General features: G+C 38.2%; 1 protein-coding gene across 1 annotated transcript in view; it reads left to right on the top strand.

Annotated features, from left to right (window-relative positions):
* The window catches only part of THSD4 (thrombospondin type 1 domain containing 4), a 279442-nt gene that overhangs the window by 98655 nt on the left and 163692 nt on the right, over positions 1 to 17095 (top strand). Inside the window, exon 6 of the mRNA XM_009991440.2 lies at positions 8929 to 9065. Coding sequence (XP_009989742.2) covers positions 8929 to 9065 — 137 coding nt within the window. The remainder of the gene's footprint in view (positions 1 to 8928; positions 9066 to 17095) is intronic.

Below are 17095 nucleotides of genomic sequence, written 5' to 3'. Positions count from 1 at the left end.
AGCCTTTGACTAGACTTCTACAGAGATGGGAGGATACAGAAATGCCCTCAACTGGGAAAGTGATTTGAAGCAGGCACAATTGTTTATAGATACTTTATTTAATTATGGCTCAATAATTATATTTCATAGAATCATAGAATGGCATAGGCTGGAAGGAACCTTAGAGATCATCTAATCCAGCCTTGCTGTCATGGGCAGGGACGCCTCTCAACTAGACTAGGCTACTCAAGGCTCCATCCAACCTGGCCTTGAACACCTCCAGGGAGGGGATTTCTCCAATACCTGTAAAAGCTGTAACCAGAGCAGAAGAGTACATATTCTGATAATGATCCTCTGCCATCCCCAGTGCAAATGCCTGATGTTTATGTCATAGACCAGTTATGCTGCTGTTACAGGGCAAAATCCCTCATTGTGTGAATTATCACTATTTCTACATACTGTAAAAAAAGAAAAAAACCTTTGAAAGTTGTTAAAGTAGCTCTTTGGATTTCTCACTCTTGTAGAAGTAATTCAAAATGTCAGACATGGCCGAGCTCATTGTGGACAGTTCAGAAGCTTTTCTTAAACATCGCAACTTCCCAAGTACCTATATTCCTCTCCTTTTACAGCAGGACTCAGGTAGAACATTCATACTATGTTAAGACGAATTTTTAGACAGTCAGAACAGAAAGAAATTTCATAAAAGCTCATCAAACTTACACCTTTTGCTGATTTCCAGATGTCCAACTGGTCAAGAGAGACTTGAATGTGTGTGTTTTTATGAATCACTTGTTTCTAGTTGGTTTCTTTTAATTTCACTGGGGAATAACAATCAACTTTCCAGCTATTTTTACTGGATGACAGTAAATCTATATAGTATCAAGAATAGTTTTTAAATGACAAAGGGGTTTTGAAGGAATGGAGAAAACAGGAACACTGGAGTAAATTACAATGTTTGCAAGTTTCTTATTGCCATAAACACTAAATATGAGGACAAGATTTTGGAACATTGAGGCCTTTCAGAAATATTTCCATTCACTGAGGACAAATATTCACTGAATATACTCAGTGGTAGTTCCCAATGGCTATTAAACATAAGCCTTATTTGATCTGGGAGTAGAACAAACTGTGTGGTATCAGGTAAAGATGAGGAGTTTGTTTGAACAATATCTTCCTTTATTAAAACATACTTGCAGTTTCATTATAAAAGCTTGACTTTTTTTTTTTTTTACTTAATTTCTGAACCCTGGAGCAGAAAATATTTGAAATATATATTTAGTTGTTGAGACAAGCTGAAGTAATAAACGTCTTTATTACATGAGAAAATGAAAAGTGGAAGTGAAAAAAAAAAGGAAATAGTCCTCCATCACTGAAGAATGGGACATGATTTTTGAAAAAAAATCTGAGCCAGAGTAATAAAATTTTATAAGTTAACAAAACTGAAAGGGACGAAGTTAGAAATAAACACAACTCTTTGTGGTTATTGTCAAGAGAAGTTCTCAAGCCTAATAAGGACAAAATAGACTCAAATAAAACAGATCACACCACATTAGTATTTCTGTTGGAAAGACCACATGTAGTTGCATGGTAATTATTTCCTGGAAAATGTTTGCATATTGTTATTTAGAAATCTGGCAACAGGTAACTGCTGTAAAAAGCATTATTCTTTCTGGCCACTACAAAAATCTTAACTGTCCGCCAGCCGGATTTTCAGTTTTCTGTTATGGACCCAGTAGTCTCCATTGAGAAACTGCAAAACTTGAACTGATATCCAGTACTGATGACTAAGCAAACAAGTCTATTATCCTAACCAGTGAAACCTTAAATAAAGTAGTTCTGCTTTCTTGAAAGCTTTGTGTAGGGAATGTGGTATTTTTCGTTTCCAACACTTTTTCTTTCATTGTGTAGGAAGCTGCATACACAAAGTTGCCATGTTTAGTACTACACCAACACTTGTCATCTACGCTGAGCTCTGCAGGTGATCACTAGTGGATGCTTTTTAATATGGAATTGTCACATTTAGGTCTGTGTCTGGCATGGTATATCACACTTAAGCCTGCAATGTAGCTGTCAGCTTACAGCCACAGCAGTATGCAAACGGACTAGACTTCTGCTGGTAGTGTATTGGACCCTGTCTTTGTTTTCCTGTGTGTGCACGTATCTTGAAGCACTTCCTATATGCAAATAAAACCTTGAAACAGAAAATTTGGTTTCACAAAACTGTAAGTTCTGCATTAGTGAATACAGTACTGAATGGAAGAGACTGATGCTTTATTTAGATAATGTCAGCCTGTAGACTTAACGATAGCTTTACTAACAAGTATAGTGGATACAGAAGCTTGAGACTTGCCAGACTCCTTACGATACTGTTCTTCCTTCTTTGCCCTGTGGGCTTCTGTAGAATAACCAGGAATGTCAGTGACCTGCAAGTCTATTGCTAAAATCCCGCAGCATTGGTAAGCTTTAACTAAAGTAGATGTTACATGTTTTTCCAGTGTCTGCTATGCCCTATTACACTTCCTATAAAGCAGATTCATAGCTTTTATCGTGAGTAAATACTGAATTACAGCCCATGGCAAGCTAGGCCGTGAAAATAACTGAGCTATGCGGAGACAACTTGTTCCTGGAACAGTCGGTTCTAACAACACATTGTGGATGAGTGTATTTTGGCTCATTACAGAGAAGCACTGAAGTTGACTTTACAAGGCAGTGTGCTCACAGAATGAAGCCTAATTTAAATTCACTTAATCCCATAATGTAGTATTAACATGAATGTGAGATTTGCTTGCCAAGAGGGTGCATGCCACTTCTCTATGGGCACCCTCAAGGCATGTTTCTCAAATTGCAGAGCTTGTTATTAACTATTTTTAGATGTTTAGGCAAACTTACAAAAGCTGACAAATGGTAAAAGCATTCTGTAATGTTCTGCGGAGAACTAGAACTGCTACGTAGATAACAACAGGGAGTCTGAATCTCACATTAAATTAAGATTTGAACTGAGGAGCCATTAAGGGGAGTTTGAACATTCCAGTCCCTGCCTCACAGCATGGGGACCGCAAAGTTTCTTTGCTGTATCATTTTTTCTGGTTGCACCTACAGCTTGCATTGTCTGTGGTGGGAAATGTAAGGTGTGTGCAGTGCAACACAGCACGTGCTCCAAGCAGCTTGCAGTCCCAGGGGCTGAGACAGAAAGGAGGAACTCGCTACGTTTTGTAAGGGCACCCAGTGCACAGTTGGGCGCAATATCGTTAGTTTACACATCAGTTGCATTTTGATTTGGTTTGCGTCTTATTTCCTGTTTTTTTTTGGCTCTGTGGGTATTTTTAATTTCCCTTTGAACAGCCGAATAGATTATTTAGCAAATGTATTGCAGTAGGAATGCTCTTTCTTGTAACATTTTTTCCTAACAATATCATTTGATTGGAACTCCTTGCATTGGCAAGCTGCCTGTTGATCTCTCTCTGTATCTCTTCAATCTCTCTTCTGAGTAGCTCTACCACTGGCTTGGCCCGCTTATCCACAGTGTCCGTATTCCTCCCTGCTGCATTTCCTTGGGCTAGAGGTCGGTGAAGACAGAGGAATGCGTCAGAAGAGGAAGCTGAAGGAATAACTGACATGAAGTCCAAAAGCACTCCCTGCACGTGCTCTGGTGTGGAGCTGCTCGCTTCAGGGAGAGAAAATCCTTTTAGGCTTTCTGCAGAGGGAAGACAGAAGCTCAGAGAAAGGCCTGATGGAGGGCAGGAGACAGGGGCCCTGCAGGGGTGGGAGGTTTTAGTCGTGGGGAGGGTGGAACCTGCGCAGACACACGCAGTGACCCCAGCTGCCTCGGTCCCTGCCCCGTGTCAGCCCTGACCAGCACCGAGGGAAGGGCAGTGTGATTTGGGGATCCCTGCAGCTGGGCGTGCTCTTTGAGGGCTCCCGCTGTGCGCTCCGAGCGTGGCATAAGGAGCAACGTGCTTCGTTTGGCGGGAGAACTCCCTTTCGGTAATGTTTTAACATTTGGAAATAGTCTTTCTCAATTAAAGACTATTTCCAAACAGATCTATTCGGTAGTTTCTGCAAGTAGGAATGTTTCCAAAATGGTGACTTTCTGACTTTTTAAACGTGCACAGGTTTTAGATTTGGGATGGGTATTTTTTGGGACGTTAATTTCTTAACGCTGTCATTTAATGACATCAGTGAGGGCCAAGATCGATGCAGGATGAGAGTAAAATTATGGAGAGCTCTCGCACAGAGAGGCTAATTCCCCTCTTGTGCCAGGTAGTAAGCACAAGGCGGAGTTGTTGGCGGCGCCGTGTAACCGTTCCCGTGGTTTTCCCGCAGCGGCTGACGGGCGGGAGCGGGGACGGGAGCGGGGGATCCCCGCGCGCAGCGCCAGGCGCCCCCTGCGGCCACGCGGCGGCGCTCGTCTCCCGCAGGCTCGCGCAGGCGCGTGGCTGAGCGTTCGCGCAGGCGGCGGAGGCGGGAAAGTTGTGTGGAGAGCGCGGTGCTCCTGGCGCGGGGCTGGAACAGGGCGAGCTCCGGGGAAAAACGAGGGGGTTTCGTTGCGGGAAGCCTTCCTTTATTGTCCCGTTGGTTTTAATGCCTCGTCCAGGAGTTTTCTCTGTCAGGAATTGCTGTATTTCCGCCTGTGCCCAAGCGATCCCTTTCGGCGCTGTCTGCCGCCCCTGAGGCGCCGCCGGAGCCTCCCTGTCAGGGTGACAGCGCCCTTCGCCGGGAGCGCATCGTGGGCGCGTGCGGGCCTGTGTTTTTCTAATAGGATTTAAAGGTTTCGGACTGGCCTTTGAGCGTCAGCCTGTGAGCCGTGGGGACGGTGGTTTCTCCCGTGCCTGCCTGTGCTCCCCAGCAGGCATGCTGCTGCTGCTCCGTCCTGCTTTCCGGCCAGGTCAGTGAAGAAGCCTTGACCTGAAACACTGCTGAAGACCTAGCTTTAACTCTAGTGATTGATTGTAACGTGGTAACATCCAAATCACTATTTTGCCCTTTAAATCTGTGTGAGTGGGTTGCACAGCTGAATTTCTCTTCTCAAACCTGTACTGCACTGAAATCTGCATTTAAAGAGGCTCCTTAGGGGAGATGAAATGTGTTGATGCTTAATTGTGATTTACGTTTGATCAATTAAATCACTCTTAGAATAAAAGCAACTATAAATGAATAGATGGGTTGCTCCTACTCTCCTCTGACATTCATTTTGACTATGGCTTACTGTGTGAACTTGATAAATAGCAGTTCAGAAAATAATGTTTCCTCTTTTTTCAGGTTTACACATATTTTTCAGTATATGTGTAATACAAAATACATTCTGTGTTTGAATTTTAGTGCATCAATGAATAGGAATATTTAATCAGAAAGCAGGTTGGGTTTTGTACTTAATGGTGTTACTGCTGGTAGTGACAGACTTCAGGTTTTGTCTGTCTGGAAGGGTAATGATTTCTAAATTAGTGCCCATCTGCAGAGCTTTTGTGTCTTGGTAGAACACATAAAAGGATTAATTTATGATAGGAAGTTTTCACTGCAATATCTGTTCTGTGATGCAGAACAGGTGCAGTTCGTAATTAAAACATGACATCTCGGTACCCTACTGGTGAAGTGGGAGTTGACAGAAGTGTGCTGTGGTCCCATTTGTGCCTGCCTGGGTCTCGTTCCTCATAAGGAAAGGTGGAAAGTAAGTTTCAACAGAGGACTTGAGAAAAACTCACAAGTCTTGCAGTTTAGACAAGTCAAGGATATCCCTAAGGTACTTGGTGAGGAGCTTACAAGAAACATACTAATTTTTTTTCATTTAGCTGCTTTTTCAGTCTGTAGAATGTAAGCCAAACATTACACGTTACCAGGATTATTTACTAAAGGCACCTTCTACAGTTAAATCAATGAATACGTCTGGCAGAATCTGCGCAGTAGCATTAAATTTCACCCAAGTTCACTATTTAATAAGGTAGGGTAAGGTGAGAATTTCCACAAAGGCTTGGTTGTGCTAAAGTGGGCAAGAGAATGAAAAGCAAGTACGTTAGGAGGACATGTGAAACAGTAGCTGCGTAGTGAACTGGCTTAGTAACTGTGTTACACTTAAAAAGAGCCCATTTTTAAATGGAAACGTGTCTTACTGCCAGCTAGTTTGGAAAGTCTTCACCTGAGGTAATTTAGATCCTTTTGTAAAGTCTGGGATCAGATGACATAGTACTAAAATATGTTGCCTGTGTGGAACCAATCGCTTTCCAGCTCATTGTTTAATTGACATTTTATGTCCAGTTGCCAGGCCAACAGTGTAGCTTGAGCTGCAGTTTACACTACGAAAACTCAAGAGTTGTGGCAAAATACTGGGTAAGGGAAGGTGTCAAGATACACATGAGGTTAATAGGCACTGGAGTACTTTTTACTAGCGTGGTGTCTTGTTTTACAAGGGAATTCTAAAATCTGTTTGATCTGCTGTTATTTATGCTTATATTCAATCCTAATGGGAGGTGTCTCTCCTTCAATAGGGGCAATTCAGTTAGCAGATTTTACTCTTCTTAGACCAAAGTTTTTTTTCTTCGACATCTGGGAACGTTGTCTTTAGGTGGCAGTAATTGGTGTATGACTAACCAAGGCAGTGCCTTATGGTTGCTCATCAGAAGAATCTGAATATCGAAGGCCAAAGGATTACAGGGTGAGATGCTCATACAGACTTTTATTCTGGTGTAAGTTTATTATTAAGGCTTGATTTATTTCTATTTTTTTGGGTACTGGTCAAAGCCAGCAGCTGTTTTAATATTTCTTTTTGTATGAGCAGGAACAGTTCCTAATAAGAAAGAATGAGAGACAAAACTTAGGAAATAGAAGTCATATTTTACAGAGCAAGTAAGCTCAGTCTGCGTGTGGTTGTTAATATGCTGCATTACTGATCAAATCATAAATAAGGGAAGAGAGAGGTCCAGGAAAAAATACCATGATTCAGCAGTTATTTGTTTCATCTTTCTGTGTAGCACAAAATTTTTCTTGGGATCTAGAAGGCAAACTGAGAATTTCAAGAATAAATGTTTTAAAGGATCAAAAATGAATGAGAGATATTAGGAGAGGAAGAGTACAGGAATGTGAGGCTTCAGGTTTCTTTGAACTAAAAGAAATCAACATAGAAGATAAGGACATTTCAGAAACCTTAAATGGGTAGTTTGACTTGATTTTAGGGAATAGGAAGACAAGCAAATGTACACTGCAGAGGTGCTGCTTGATAGCTAGTGTTGCAGGTTATAAAAATTGGCCACTTTCAGACACAGAAAAAGACAGGTTGATTTCAATTGTAATGAATCACTGAAGCTGGATTATATTTATTTGAGAATTCTGAAAATAGTTATGTGTGAAGTGACTAAGCTGCTAAGAATCATGCCCCGTTTATCGTTAAAACTAACTGTTATACTTGGAGATTGAACTGCAGGAAATACCTTGCTTTTTTTTTTTTTTTTTTTTTTTTTAATAACTAAGCAAAGTCCTTGGAATGATAAGCTAGTGAATCTATTTTTAAAAAGTAGCCAATGGAAAAATTACCTAGTTGAGCATGGCATGCATAGCTTCTGCAAAAAGGCAACTAGGTAAACAGATCTTTGACCTCACTTCAAATTAGTAGAGGTTTTTGAGGATTTCATCAAAAGATTGCCAGACATAATAGATAATATATAGGAGTGACAATTAAATAGCTGTGTGAGGGGAAATTTCAGAATTGGTCTGCACTAATCCTGTGTCCGCACAGAGAGTAACTGGAGCTGAATTTTTGTTGCTTTTACAGAAAACAGATGTTAAATATGTATTTGAAATAATTGCGTGTATTTATTTGGGCTAGTTGTTATGTCTTAGCTGAAGATTCAAAAATACACTTAAGTCAAGGAGAAAATCCTGGCAACACCATGTTTTAGCAACTAAGGTGTATAGCATGTTCTTTGGCAGATTAAATAGTGAGTTTCAGTTACGTTACAGGGTGTGAGCTGAAGCTTGGTGAAGTCAGGGGGAGTTTAGTTTCTGACTATGTCTGCAAGGAGACTATTTGTCAAAAGAAAAAGGAATTCTGTTTGTACATCACCGCCACTATGTAACAGTGTTACTTTTGGTGGAAAGAAACTGAAGGTATTGTTATTTCAGTTGGCAAATAGAAGTAATGAACCGTGTGCAACTCCAACATGACAGATGATTTCAAACAGAAAGACTACACAAATGTATTAACAAACTTGATAGCACAAGATACGTGGAGTGTTAGGCTGTTATCTGTTTAAGAAACAATTTTTCACAAGAGAAGATAAGAAAGTTATCTGCTTTGTTCCTCTCGCCCTGAGTTCAATGGACTGATTTTCTTCCGGTTCTTGCATGTCAGCAGAGATCACAAAGTTTTCAATAATCATGTATTTTATATATTTTTTAAAATCAAAGCATTGTTCTTTTTGTAGTTTTCTCTTAAACTAAGCAATGGTCGCTAAAGTGCAACTTGGAAAATCGAAGAGGAAAAAATAATGGATTTTCTTAACGTTTGCATCTAGCTTGTTTTATGTGTTTCTTGATGCTAAATGTTAGTATGCTTATGTGACATGAACTGACTGGTGACTATATGTGAGCCTAATTTGATACACAACTTTCTGATTACAATGTAATCTTGCTGACACTTAGGAGTTATGAAATGTCGTAACACGGTATGATTTAAGAAGACTAAATTTGGCAAAATTTCTATAAAACTAAAAATACTCTTGGAAATTTAGGAAAATATCTATCCTTAAAACCTGGAGATACTGTTTAAATTTTCTTAAGGTATGTTGGAACACTTACCTTGGAGTTGGTTTCCTAATCACCATTTGTTTGTAGTCGTTCACATTGCATTCAGTTTCCCTGTTTGTTTCATCCTCTCAGACCTTAGTGTTGGTTTAATAGGCTTTTCCTTTTTGAAATAACTGCTGCGGTCTTTATAATGGGAACTTCTGTCTCTTTCCACAGTGAAAGGAAGCCAGAAGTGTGAGCTGAATTGCCGTGCAATAGGCTACCGGTTCTATGTGAGACAAGCTGAAAAGGTGATAGATGGGACACCCTGTGACCAAAATGGAACCTCAATCTGTGTGGCAGGGCAGTGCAAGGTAAGGCTACTATCTCTAGCAAGTCTGCCTGTAGACTGTCTGTGCCATATTTAATTTCTGTAGGAGGTTGATACAACTGAACCTGTGAAATGCTGTCTTAAACTTCTCTCTCTCTTTTTTCTTTTTAAAGTAGATGTGAGAAATGTTAACTTTTATTATTACAGGTTTTATTTCTTAACAAATATTTCTGTCTACTGAGAACAAATTATGGAAAGCAGAAAGGCTGGATTCAGAAGATGTTCTGCCCACGAGTAAGGTGACTTCCAGTGAGCTTTTTCCAAATTTAACTTTCTACAGAAGAGATTCTATGAAAGAATCAGAACGAAAAGATTGGAAGCTTAAGAGAGAAATATCATATCTTTCTTTGATTAAACTTTAGAGTGGAGACTTTTTTTTCAGTCTGCAACATAATCGTTTATTCAGTTATGTGTTTATTTTGATTGCTTTTTAGCTGGTTTTTGTGTAACTTTTCTGATGGGTCTGCATTTGCCATTTTAAAGAATCAGGTCTTTCTGGCTGTCTGTTTACTCAGCAGTGATGTTCTCTTAGAAAATACTTGATTGAATGGTTATTTTTGAAGGGTTCAGAAGGAGCTACTGTGTTGACTTTTTGCAGTCTGCTGTGTATGTTCCCTTTGTAATGAATAAATACACTGTTTTCTGCAAGATGGTAGCAATTTTAAACAAAATGTTATGGTGTTTAGGGGAAAAAAAAAGTTTGTAATCTTTCAAGTAAGGTTAGTGAAAGAAAGAAATTAATTAATAATAAACACAAGGGGCATTGGACACTTGACTGATGTTTCCCACATATGATGGCAAAAGAAGCAGAACTTGGTCAAATGTGACTCATGAACTCAAATAGTGAAAGGTCAAGTTCCACTGAAATAGTTGGTTTGCCACAGGAAATCACTTCTGAATACAACCCTTTCCTCTGCATGTCCAGATTCCTCTTGCTTGTGCACATCTGGACAATGCCATGTATGTTTTTGTTCTGAATTTTTTAGTGCAAGCAAAGCTTTGAATTTCCTTGGTAGGTGATAGATCTGTGTGAAGTTGATTATTCCTTAAAGCTTTCCTTGATCTCAAACCAATTCAGAAAGTGCCAGCTCTGATCTATTACTCAGAAAACTGAAAAACAAATCCAGTATACCAGCTGTTCTATTTTCACAGTGCTGTGTAATTACGAAAGTGTATACTGATACACTTGTGTTGGAGTTCTGGGATAGAAAGGAAAGGCAGTGTTCAGCAGCCTTGTAGGAAAGTGTTCTGAATTCTGAGCATCACCCATTGCATGAGTCAAATGCCACTTCCCAAAGCTGCGTATAAACAAAAACCAGGTTGTGAATCTTTTACTGTGAATATGGAATTTGGGATTCATAGAGTTGTAGAATAATTCAGGTTGTAAAGTGCCTGGGAAGGTCATGTAGTTCGACACACTATTCAGTACAGGGCCCACTGCATCAGATAGCTATCATGGCCTTTTCCAGGTTGAGTTTTGAACCTGTTCCAGTGTTTGAGCAAGATCATGATGGAATCTTTTCCTCTTATTTGATTGAAATTCCTGTATTGCAGCTTGTGCCCTTGGTCTCTCAACTTCACACCTCTGAGAATTTGACTCCATATCGCATTAGATGTAAACAGCAGTAACGTCTTCCCTTAGCCTTCTCTTGACTGTAATTGTGGGGTTTTTTATTTGTTTGGGTTTTTTTTTTTTCCCCTTTCTTTTTTTCTATGGTGTTAAAAATAGACCTAAAAGTCAAAATCTTGATGTCTGTTTAAACTGTTCCTCAGTGATAGTTAATGCTCAGTGAAGTGACGTAGTCTGTTATTCTTAGATTTTAATAGAACCAGTTCTGTACTGGTGCTCAGCTCCTTATAAACAATAAATTACCATGAGATAGCCAATATAAAGCAGGTAGAGGCACTTCTTATTGCGTGCACTTTGTAGTGGTTCTCACTCCAGCAAAGTAGAATGAGAGTGGGAGCTGGGAGAAGTTGAAGTTGACAGAGACCTCATACACAGTCGTATTAAGTGCACTTGTGCAGAAGGCTGAACATTGGAGGCGTTGGGAGACACATTAGCTAAAATATTGAAAGGTTTATCTTTTTCTTCTGAAGAGGAGCTTCATTCAAACACTGTCCAGCTTCTTGTGATTAGTTCTTTTGATCTGTAGCAATTCGCTCCGTATTCGTTACTTCCAACCTCAGTAAAATTGTAAGGTCAATGTCAGCTGAGAGGGACTTGATCTGTTCGACCATGCAATAACTACATTGAGATTTTGTGTTTGTGTGTATTATAATCTCAGTGTTTTCTTCGTTTCAAAGTTTTGAGTTAGTATTTGAGGGAGTATTCAGAGATACACTTGTCAAACTAAAATAAAATACAGTATTACAGCTTCACGGTGCTTCAAAGCCCTGTCATTATTGACTTAGTTATTTTTTCAGTGATTTCCATGGTTCCAGATTAGAACGTCAGTGCTACATCTTTGGTGAAACTTCACCTCTGGATTGTCAGTAGCATGTTTTCATTTGAGGGAAGTTGATAATGTTATGTCAGATGAGATATGATTCATTCTTTTTAAAATACCTTATGTTTTGGGATTGATTTGTCTGTATTAAAATTACTTATCTTTTCCTTCTTTATCTGTTCCATATGTCAAATCTCATGTTCTCTGTGATTTAAGGATGAATAGATCTGATATACAAGTGAATATTAAGTTGCATATATTGCCTGTCTCCTTAAACTCTGAGACTTTGTATCCTGCTTGCATAGGCAGCAAAACTATTAAAAATAAATAATTTTACTTAACATTGATATTATACACTGTAGAGTGGTCATGGCTGTAACTGAAGGATGTAATAATTAGTCAAATAATTTAAGTTTTGTACTGTCAGATGCTTAAGAGAATATTTTTCTGAAAAGTTGTCAGCATTTACAGTTAACTAAAAGTGTTTGAGTCTTGAAGCTTATTCAAATCTTTGTAGCACATAGCTCTTCCTTATAATTTCTGCACATAATTTTTATTTTTTTTTTAAAGTCAGATAATTTAAGTGTCTAATGAATTTGTGGTCTCTATCACCCTCTGTTGGACATTTTGCTGCATTACCGGAACAGTAATAACCTTGTGTTAAAAAACATGATTTGTTTTGTTCCCAGGACCATTTTTTCTGGTTAGTACTTTCAGTTTACCTTATTCTTAGAAAAAAAAAAAGATGGAAAATGTTACTATATTAAAAATTACTTAGAAACAGAATAAAGAATATAATGGAGAGGTTTATCTTCATCTGAAATAAGAATTAAACATGTATGAAGTAAGATATTTCTTACTTCTCACTTTTTAACCATTCTAAACATTATGTAAGGCAACCGTAAGTAGCATTAGTCAGAAGTTCTCAATACATAAAATGCAGTCATACCTGTTAACACTGAAATTACATTAAAGAGAAGTTGTGTCTTTATGTAAAAACCAGAATGTTTAATACATTAGTTCTCTCCTTTTTGAGTTGTTCACCAATGTTAGATAGAATAGCCTTTTAAAACTGAAGTATTGTTAATCTTACCAGAATGATAAACTATAGCATAAGAGAAGATTTTAAAAACAGTAGTATGTACAAAAGTCCTTGAAGCCTGGTTGTTGTGGCCATAACAATATTGTGTAGGAAGGTTAGAACAACAGTGTATTTCTGAGTACCTCTGAACAGCAATCCCAGTAACCATTTCCTTGCTTCCAGAGAGTATCTTTTTTCACTGTTTGCTGCTCTTTTGGTCAACTGGCCTCCAGAGTTGGAAGTAAAAACTTTGTAACTGGTCCAGCGCAAGAGGTGATATATAAAAGCTCATTTTCAGACATAGTCCTTTAACAACACTTAATATGTTCTTAAGATGAAATATCCTAATTTGTTTGTTGTGTTTTTCAATTTTTTACTTGTCTGTGACATTGCAATAACTGGCACGTGTAATACAAAGAAAGCTCACTCATTATTGCAATGATTCTGTACTTCCTGGTGTAGACTAGACTCTGAATTCTAATGAAATGAAACCTTTCTAAAGCAATTAAATTATTTTAAAATAAAACTAGGCAAAGTAGGAAGAACCAGGTGATATTCTACCTATTCAGAAGAAAGAAGTGTAACAATTATAATCAGTTGATAATCAATTTTATTGTTTCTGTGTAAAATTGTTTTTCTGCACATTTGAACAATGTTCCTTCTGATGAATTTTGGAAAGTGAATGAACTTTTTCATTGACAGTCCTGTTGAGTTCCACTTTTTTTCCCCAAAATTTTTGTTTAGTGCCACAGCTAGTTACTACTACTATATATGCTTTGGATATATTTTGGTATTATTGAGCAATTACTATTTGCTACCTCTGTCCTAACTGTAAGCTTTCACAGTTCTGTTAAGTTAAAGAATGCCTACAAATGAGGCTTCTTCAACTTGCTATTTAGCCAGATGTGTGAATTTTCTTGTTTTGAGATATTTTTTCTGCTTATTTTAAATCAATGTAACCTTTTATTTCTTCTGGAGCCGGTGGGATAATCCTACTCAGTAACTTTTAAGTAACTTTTAGAAGAAAAATGCAGGTAGAATATTGAGGAAGTTTTAATAATTAAAGCAAAGTGCAAGGAAAGAATGCTTTTAATAATTTTGGCCTTACTAAATGTATCTATAGGGAAGTATGTTGCATGTGTTGCATGTGCACACATGTAAGACACTTCTGCCAGAAGAAGCCTTTCCCAGTGCTTGGGCAAGTGTGAGCACTGACTAATTGTAGTTCTGGAGACAGAAAAATGTTACTTGTGAGCTGTGACGCAAATTGGTTTTGCAGAGCTGTTGGCTACCACGCAGTGGCGCACTTTACAAAAGTATTACTTAATCACGTCACAGAAAACTTCGTTTGGGTGGGAACTGAGATATCTTTTAAAGGTACCTGAAACAACTGTTTACGCTCTCCTGATTTTTATATTATGTTTTCTCTTGCATTGTAGTTTATTTTCATCTTACATTTAACTTCTGAAGTTAACTGAAAATATCTGAGCATTTTTTAAATGCATGCAGTGAGTAATTTCAAGAGCAAAATGACTGGCAGTAGAGATTTTACTTGCCTTTAAAAAAAAAAAATAATTGCATCAGATGTTGAAATCCACAGGGAAGCAACTTAAGTCAGCTATAGGAAGTATAGCCAAGCATGCTAAGTCTCCATCAGAAAAACACGATTAGGCAAGGAGCTCCCACTTGGAACTCTGCTGACGTGCACCACTGTCCGGGTAGCAGAACGATAGGTGGCATTATTGTTTTAAGTTTGGGAACTCTTAATGACTGTAGGATCAGTGTAACAGCTCAGAATGATGAGAACTGCATACTTTCCCTAAGTTAGGGTTATTCTCATAGGTCATGTATGTTGGAATATAGAGTAGTCCTATGGTTGGTCTTCTAAGGGTGAAGAATCTGTTTTCTGTAGTAATCTCAACTTACTTGTGTAATTTTGATTGCTTACACTGACAAAAAGGGTTTGGGGAGGATTTGGATGTTCTGTGTGTGTGGGTGTGCTTTCTTAAAGTTGGAGCCAAGCTCTCCTTTCGCTGTCCTCTTCTGTTTAGTTTGTAAGTTCTTCTAAAAGTACTCTGTACAGTGCCAGCTTCTGTGAAGTTTTTTCCTTGTTCCTTATCCATTACAGCGTTAATCTTTAATCAATAATAATGTAAGGAAGGACCTAATACCTGAGTTAATATAGCAGAAGCAAGGGCACATGGATATCTGTATCTGTCCTTCAGCTGAATTGCAGAAAGTGTTTGTGGTTGCTTGTTCATCTTGCTTAGTTGCTCAGAGGAGGGGGATGTATTCTTCACTGCACAGAAACTTTGTAAAGCTCTGTTTTGAGATACAAAGACTTTGAAAGCAGCCTGAGAAACTATACCAACTACAACATTGGTCTGTGCCTCAGTGGTGTGCTCTGGCCATCAGTACTTTGGTGTTAGCCTAACTAGCACAAAGGCGAGTGAAGATTGGTGTCAGGCATTGTTTGTGGTTGAGGAGGGCTATTGCAATGAACTGTTTCTAGGTATTTGACTTTATCCTAAAAGTAGGCCTTGAATTACTTACGTTGTTTTTACCACGGGAGCCACCATGTTAAGAAGTTGCATGCTGCAGAGAGCTGTCTCCAAGGCTTTGCCCAGGGTATGATCACATGCAGGATATGTTCTATGGAAGTGGAGAACTAGGTTATGGAGCCTAATGGCATTCAGATGCTGAAATGCATTTCAGAGTCAAATGAAAATTAAATCTCTGATTTGTTAATATTCAAGGCTTGCTTTTTTCTTAATTTTTGTACACTGTGCTCTAACATCAAGACTTTCAAGAAACAAGGGGGATGCATTCAAAGAGGCAAAAATCAGCGTTTTCCAGATCTTTATTTAGCTTTGCTCGTGCTGTGTATGGAGCCTCTGTTGGAGGCTTTTTCTTTCAAGGAAAAATGATTGATCTGTAAAATGTACCATAAAAGTGAAAAACTAGAGTTAAAATAGAATGTGCTCTCCTTCTCTCTGCCTTTTCCTATATACTGTTTGAATTTCTTGGCTGTTGGAAATAGAAATCTACGTTGTTTCTCTTTGTAATGACTCGCTAATGCCAAGCATTGCATTGGGAAACACCTGCCTGGCATTAATACGACGTTAATGGAAGAAACAGGTTCCTGGGAGCGGAGAACTGACTCCTTTTGCCACTTCTTCCTTTCGTTTGTGTATTCTGTTAAGTGTTTTACAGAGAGTAAGGGAGACTCTGTGACGTTTCTTGACCTCACTGTCTAAAAAGTCTTTCTGCCATCCTCTATTTATAGAGCAACATGACCTAATTTAAATTGCTTCTGATTGCTGATACACAGCAGGTGCAATCACTGCATCTAGAAGATACTGAAAGGTTAACTTAGAACTGAGCTAAAACTGATGTAAAATCTAGATAGGAAATTGTGAATAGCAAAGGATTCAAGTTAGTTAAGTTCAAACAAAATGAGTCAGCACTAGATCTGTATATTTGTTCTTCGCCCCTTGTCTTTCAGCCTCTTGTCCTGAGAAAGACATTTTAATCCAAAGGATGGAGTTTGTCATTCTTCCGTAAAGCTGCTGTCTGAATCTATAGTTCTGCGCTCTTTAGTCTTGTTATGAATAACCAAGTAATACAGATGTTACTAGGGTCAAATGTTACTTACAGTGGCATTTAACATATTTATCCAGCCCATGTAATACAGCGTTTGTGCTAGTGCTGTGTTTTGGGCTCTCCACACCCCACCACACTCCCAGTTTTAAGCCAGTTATGGGGGGACAAACTGTGCTTGATTAATTTTCAGGTTATACGGTATAGGTATGGAATAAAACCCTCTCAAATAACCTTAAGCAGGCATAATATTTTTAATAAATTTAATTTAATGAGAGTGAATTTATATAAGATCTGCATGTCATAATTGTGTACATGATCTTTTTCTTTTAGCTCCAGCACTTGGAACTCTAAAGCGAGATTTCACTGTTTTGTTGAACTACAGTCTGACAAGAAACTTGTGAAAAGACACAACATAGTTCAATAACATTAACATTTGGCTTACAGCTCTTAAGTACTGGAGAAAAATATCATCACTATATGTTACAATGTTTTCACCAGAGCTTCTGGGGAAAAAGTAAAATAAAATACACGTTAGAAAAAGCTTGATTAAACAGAATTTTTTCTTAAGTGATAGAAAATTCCAGTGTCAAATACCTGAGGTAGAATCTCAATCTTGAAAAATGTCCTAATCAGAATTCAAATAATTAAGTGCTTTGTAAAATTTCATTTATCATTTCAAGTTCCATAGCAGATGAATATAATATGTAGTTAAAGTTAATTGATGCCTATAACTGTACGAAATGTATTCCTTCTTTAGATCAAATTACCTAGGTCATTTGCTTAAATGGCAAAGAAGAAACAGCTACCTTGTGTAACTGAGGATTTAAAATATAAAATACTATAACTTCCAATTATATCTTACTGCTGTAATGTTATGCA

The sequence above is a fragment of the Tauraco erythrolophus genome, chromosome 14 (genome assembly GCF_009769465.1).
Source record: "Tauraco erythrolophus isolate bTauEry1 chromosome 14, bTauEry1.pri, whole genome shotgun sequence".
NCBI lineage: Eukaryota > Metazoa > Chordata > Aves > Musophagiformes > Musophagidae > Tauraco > Tauraco erythrolophus.
The sequence above is the reverse complement of the archived record's forward strand: the minus strand, read 5'-3'. Positions and strand labels throughout refer to the sequence as shown.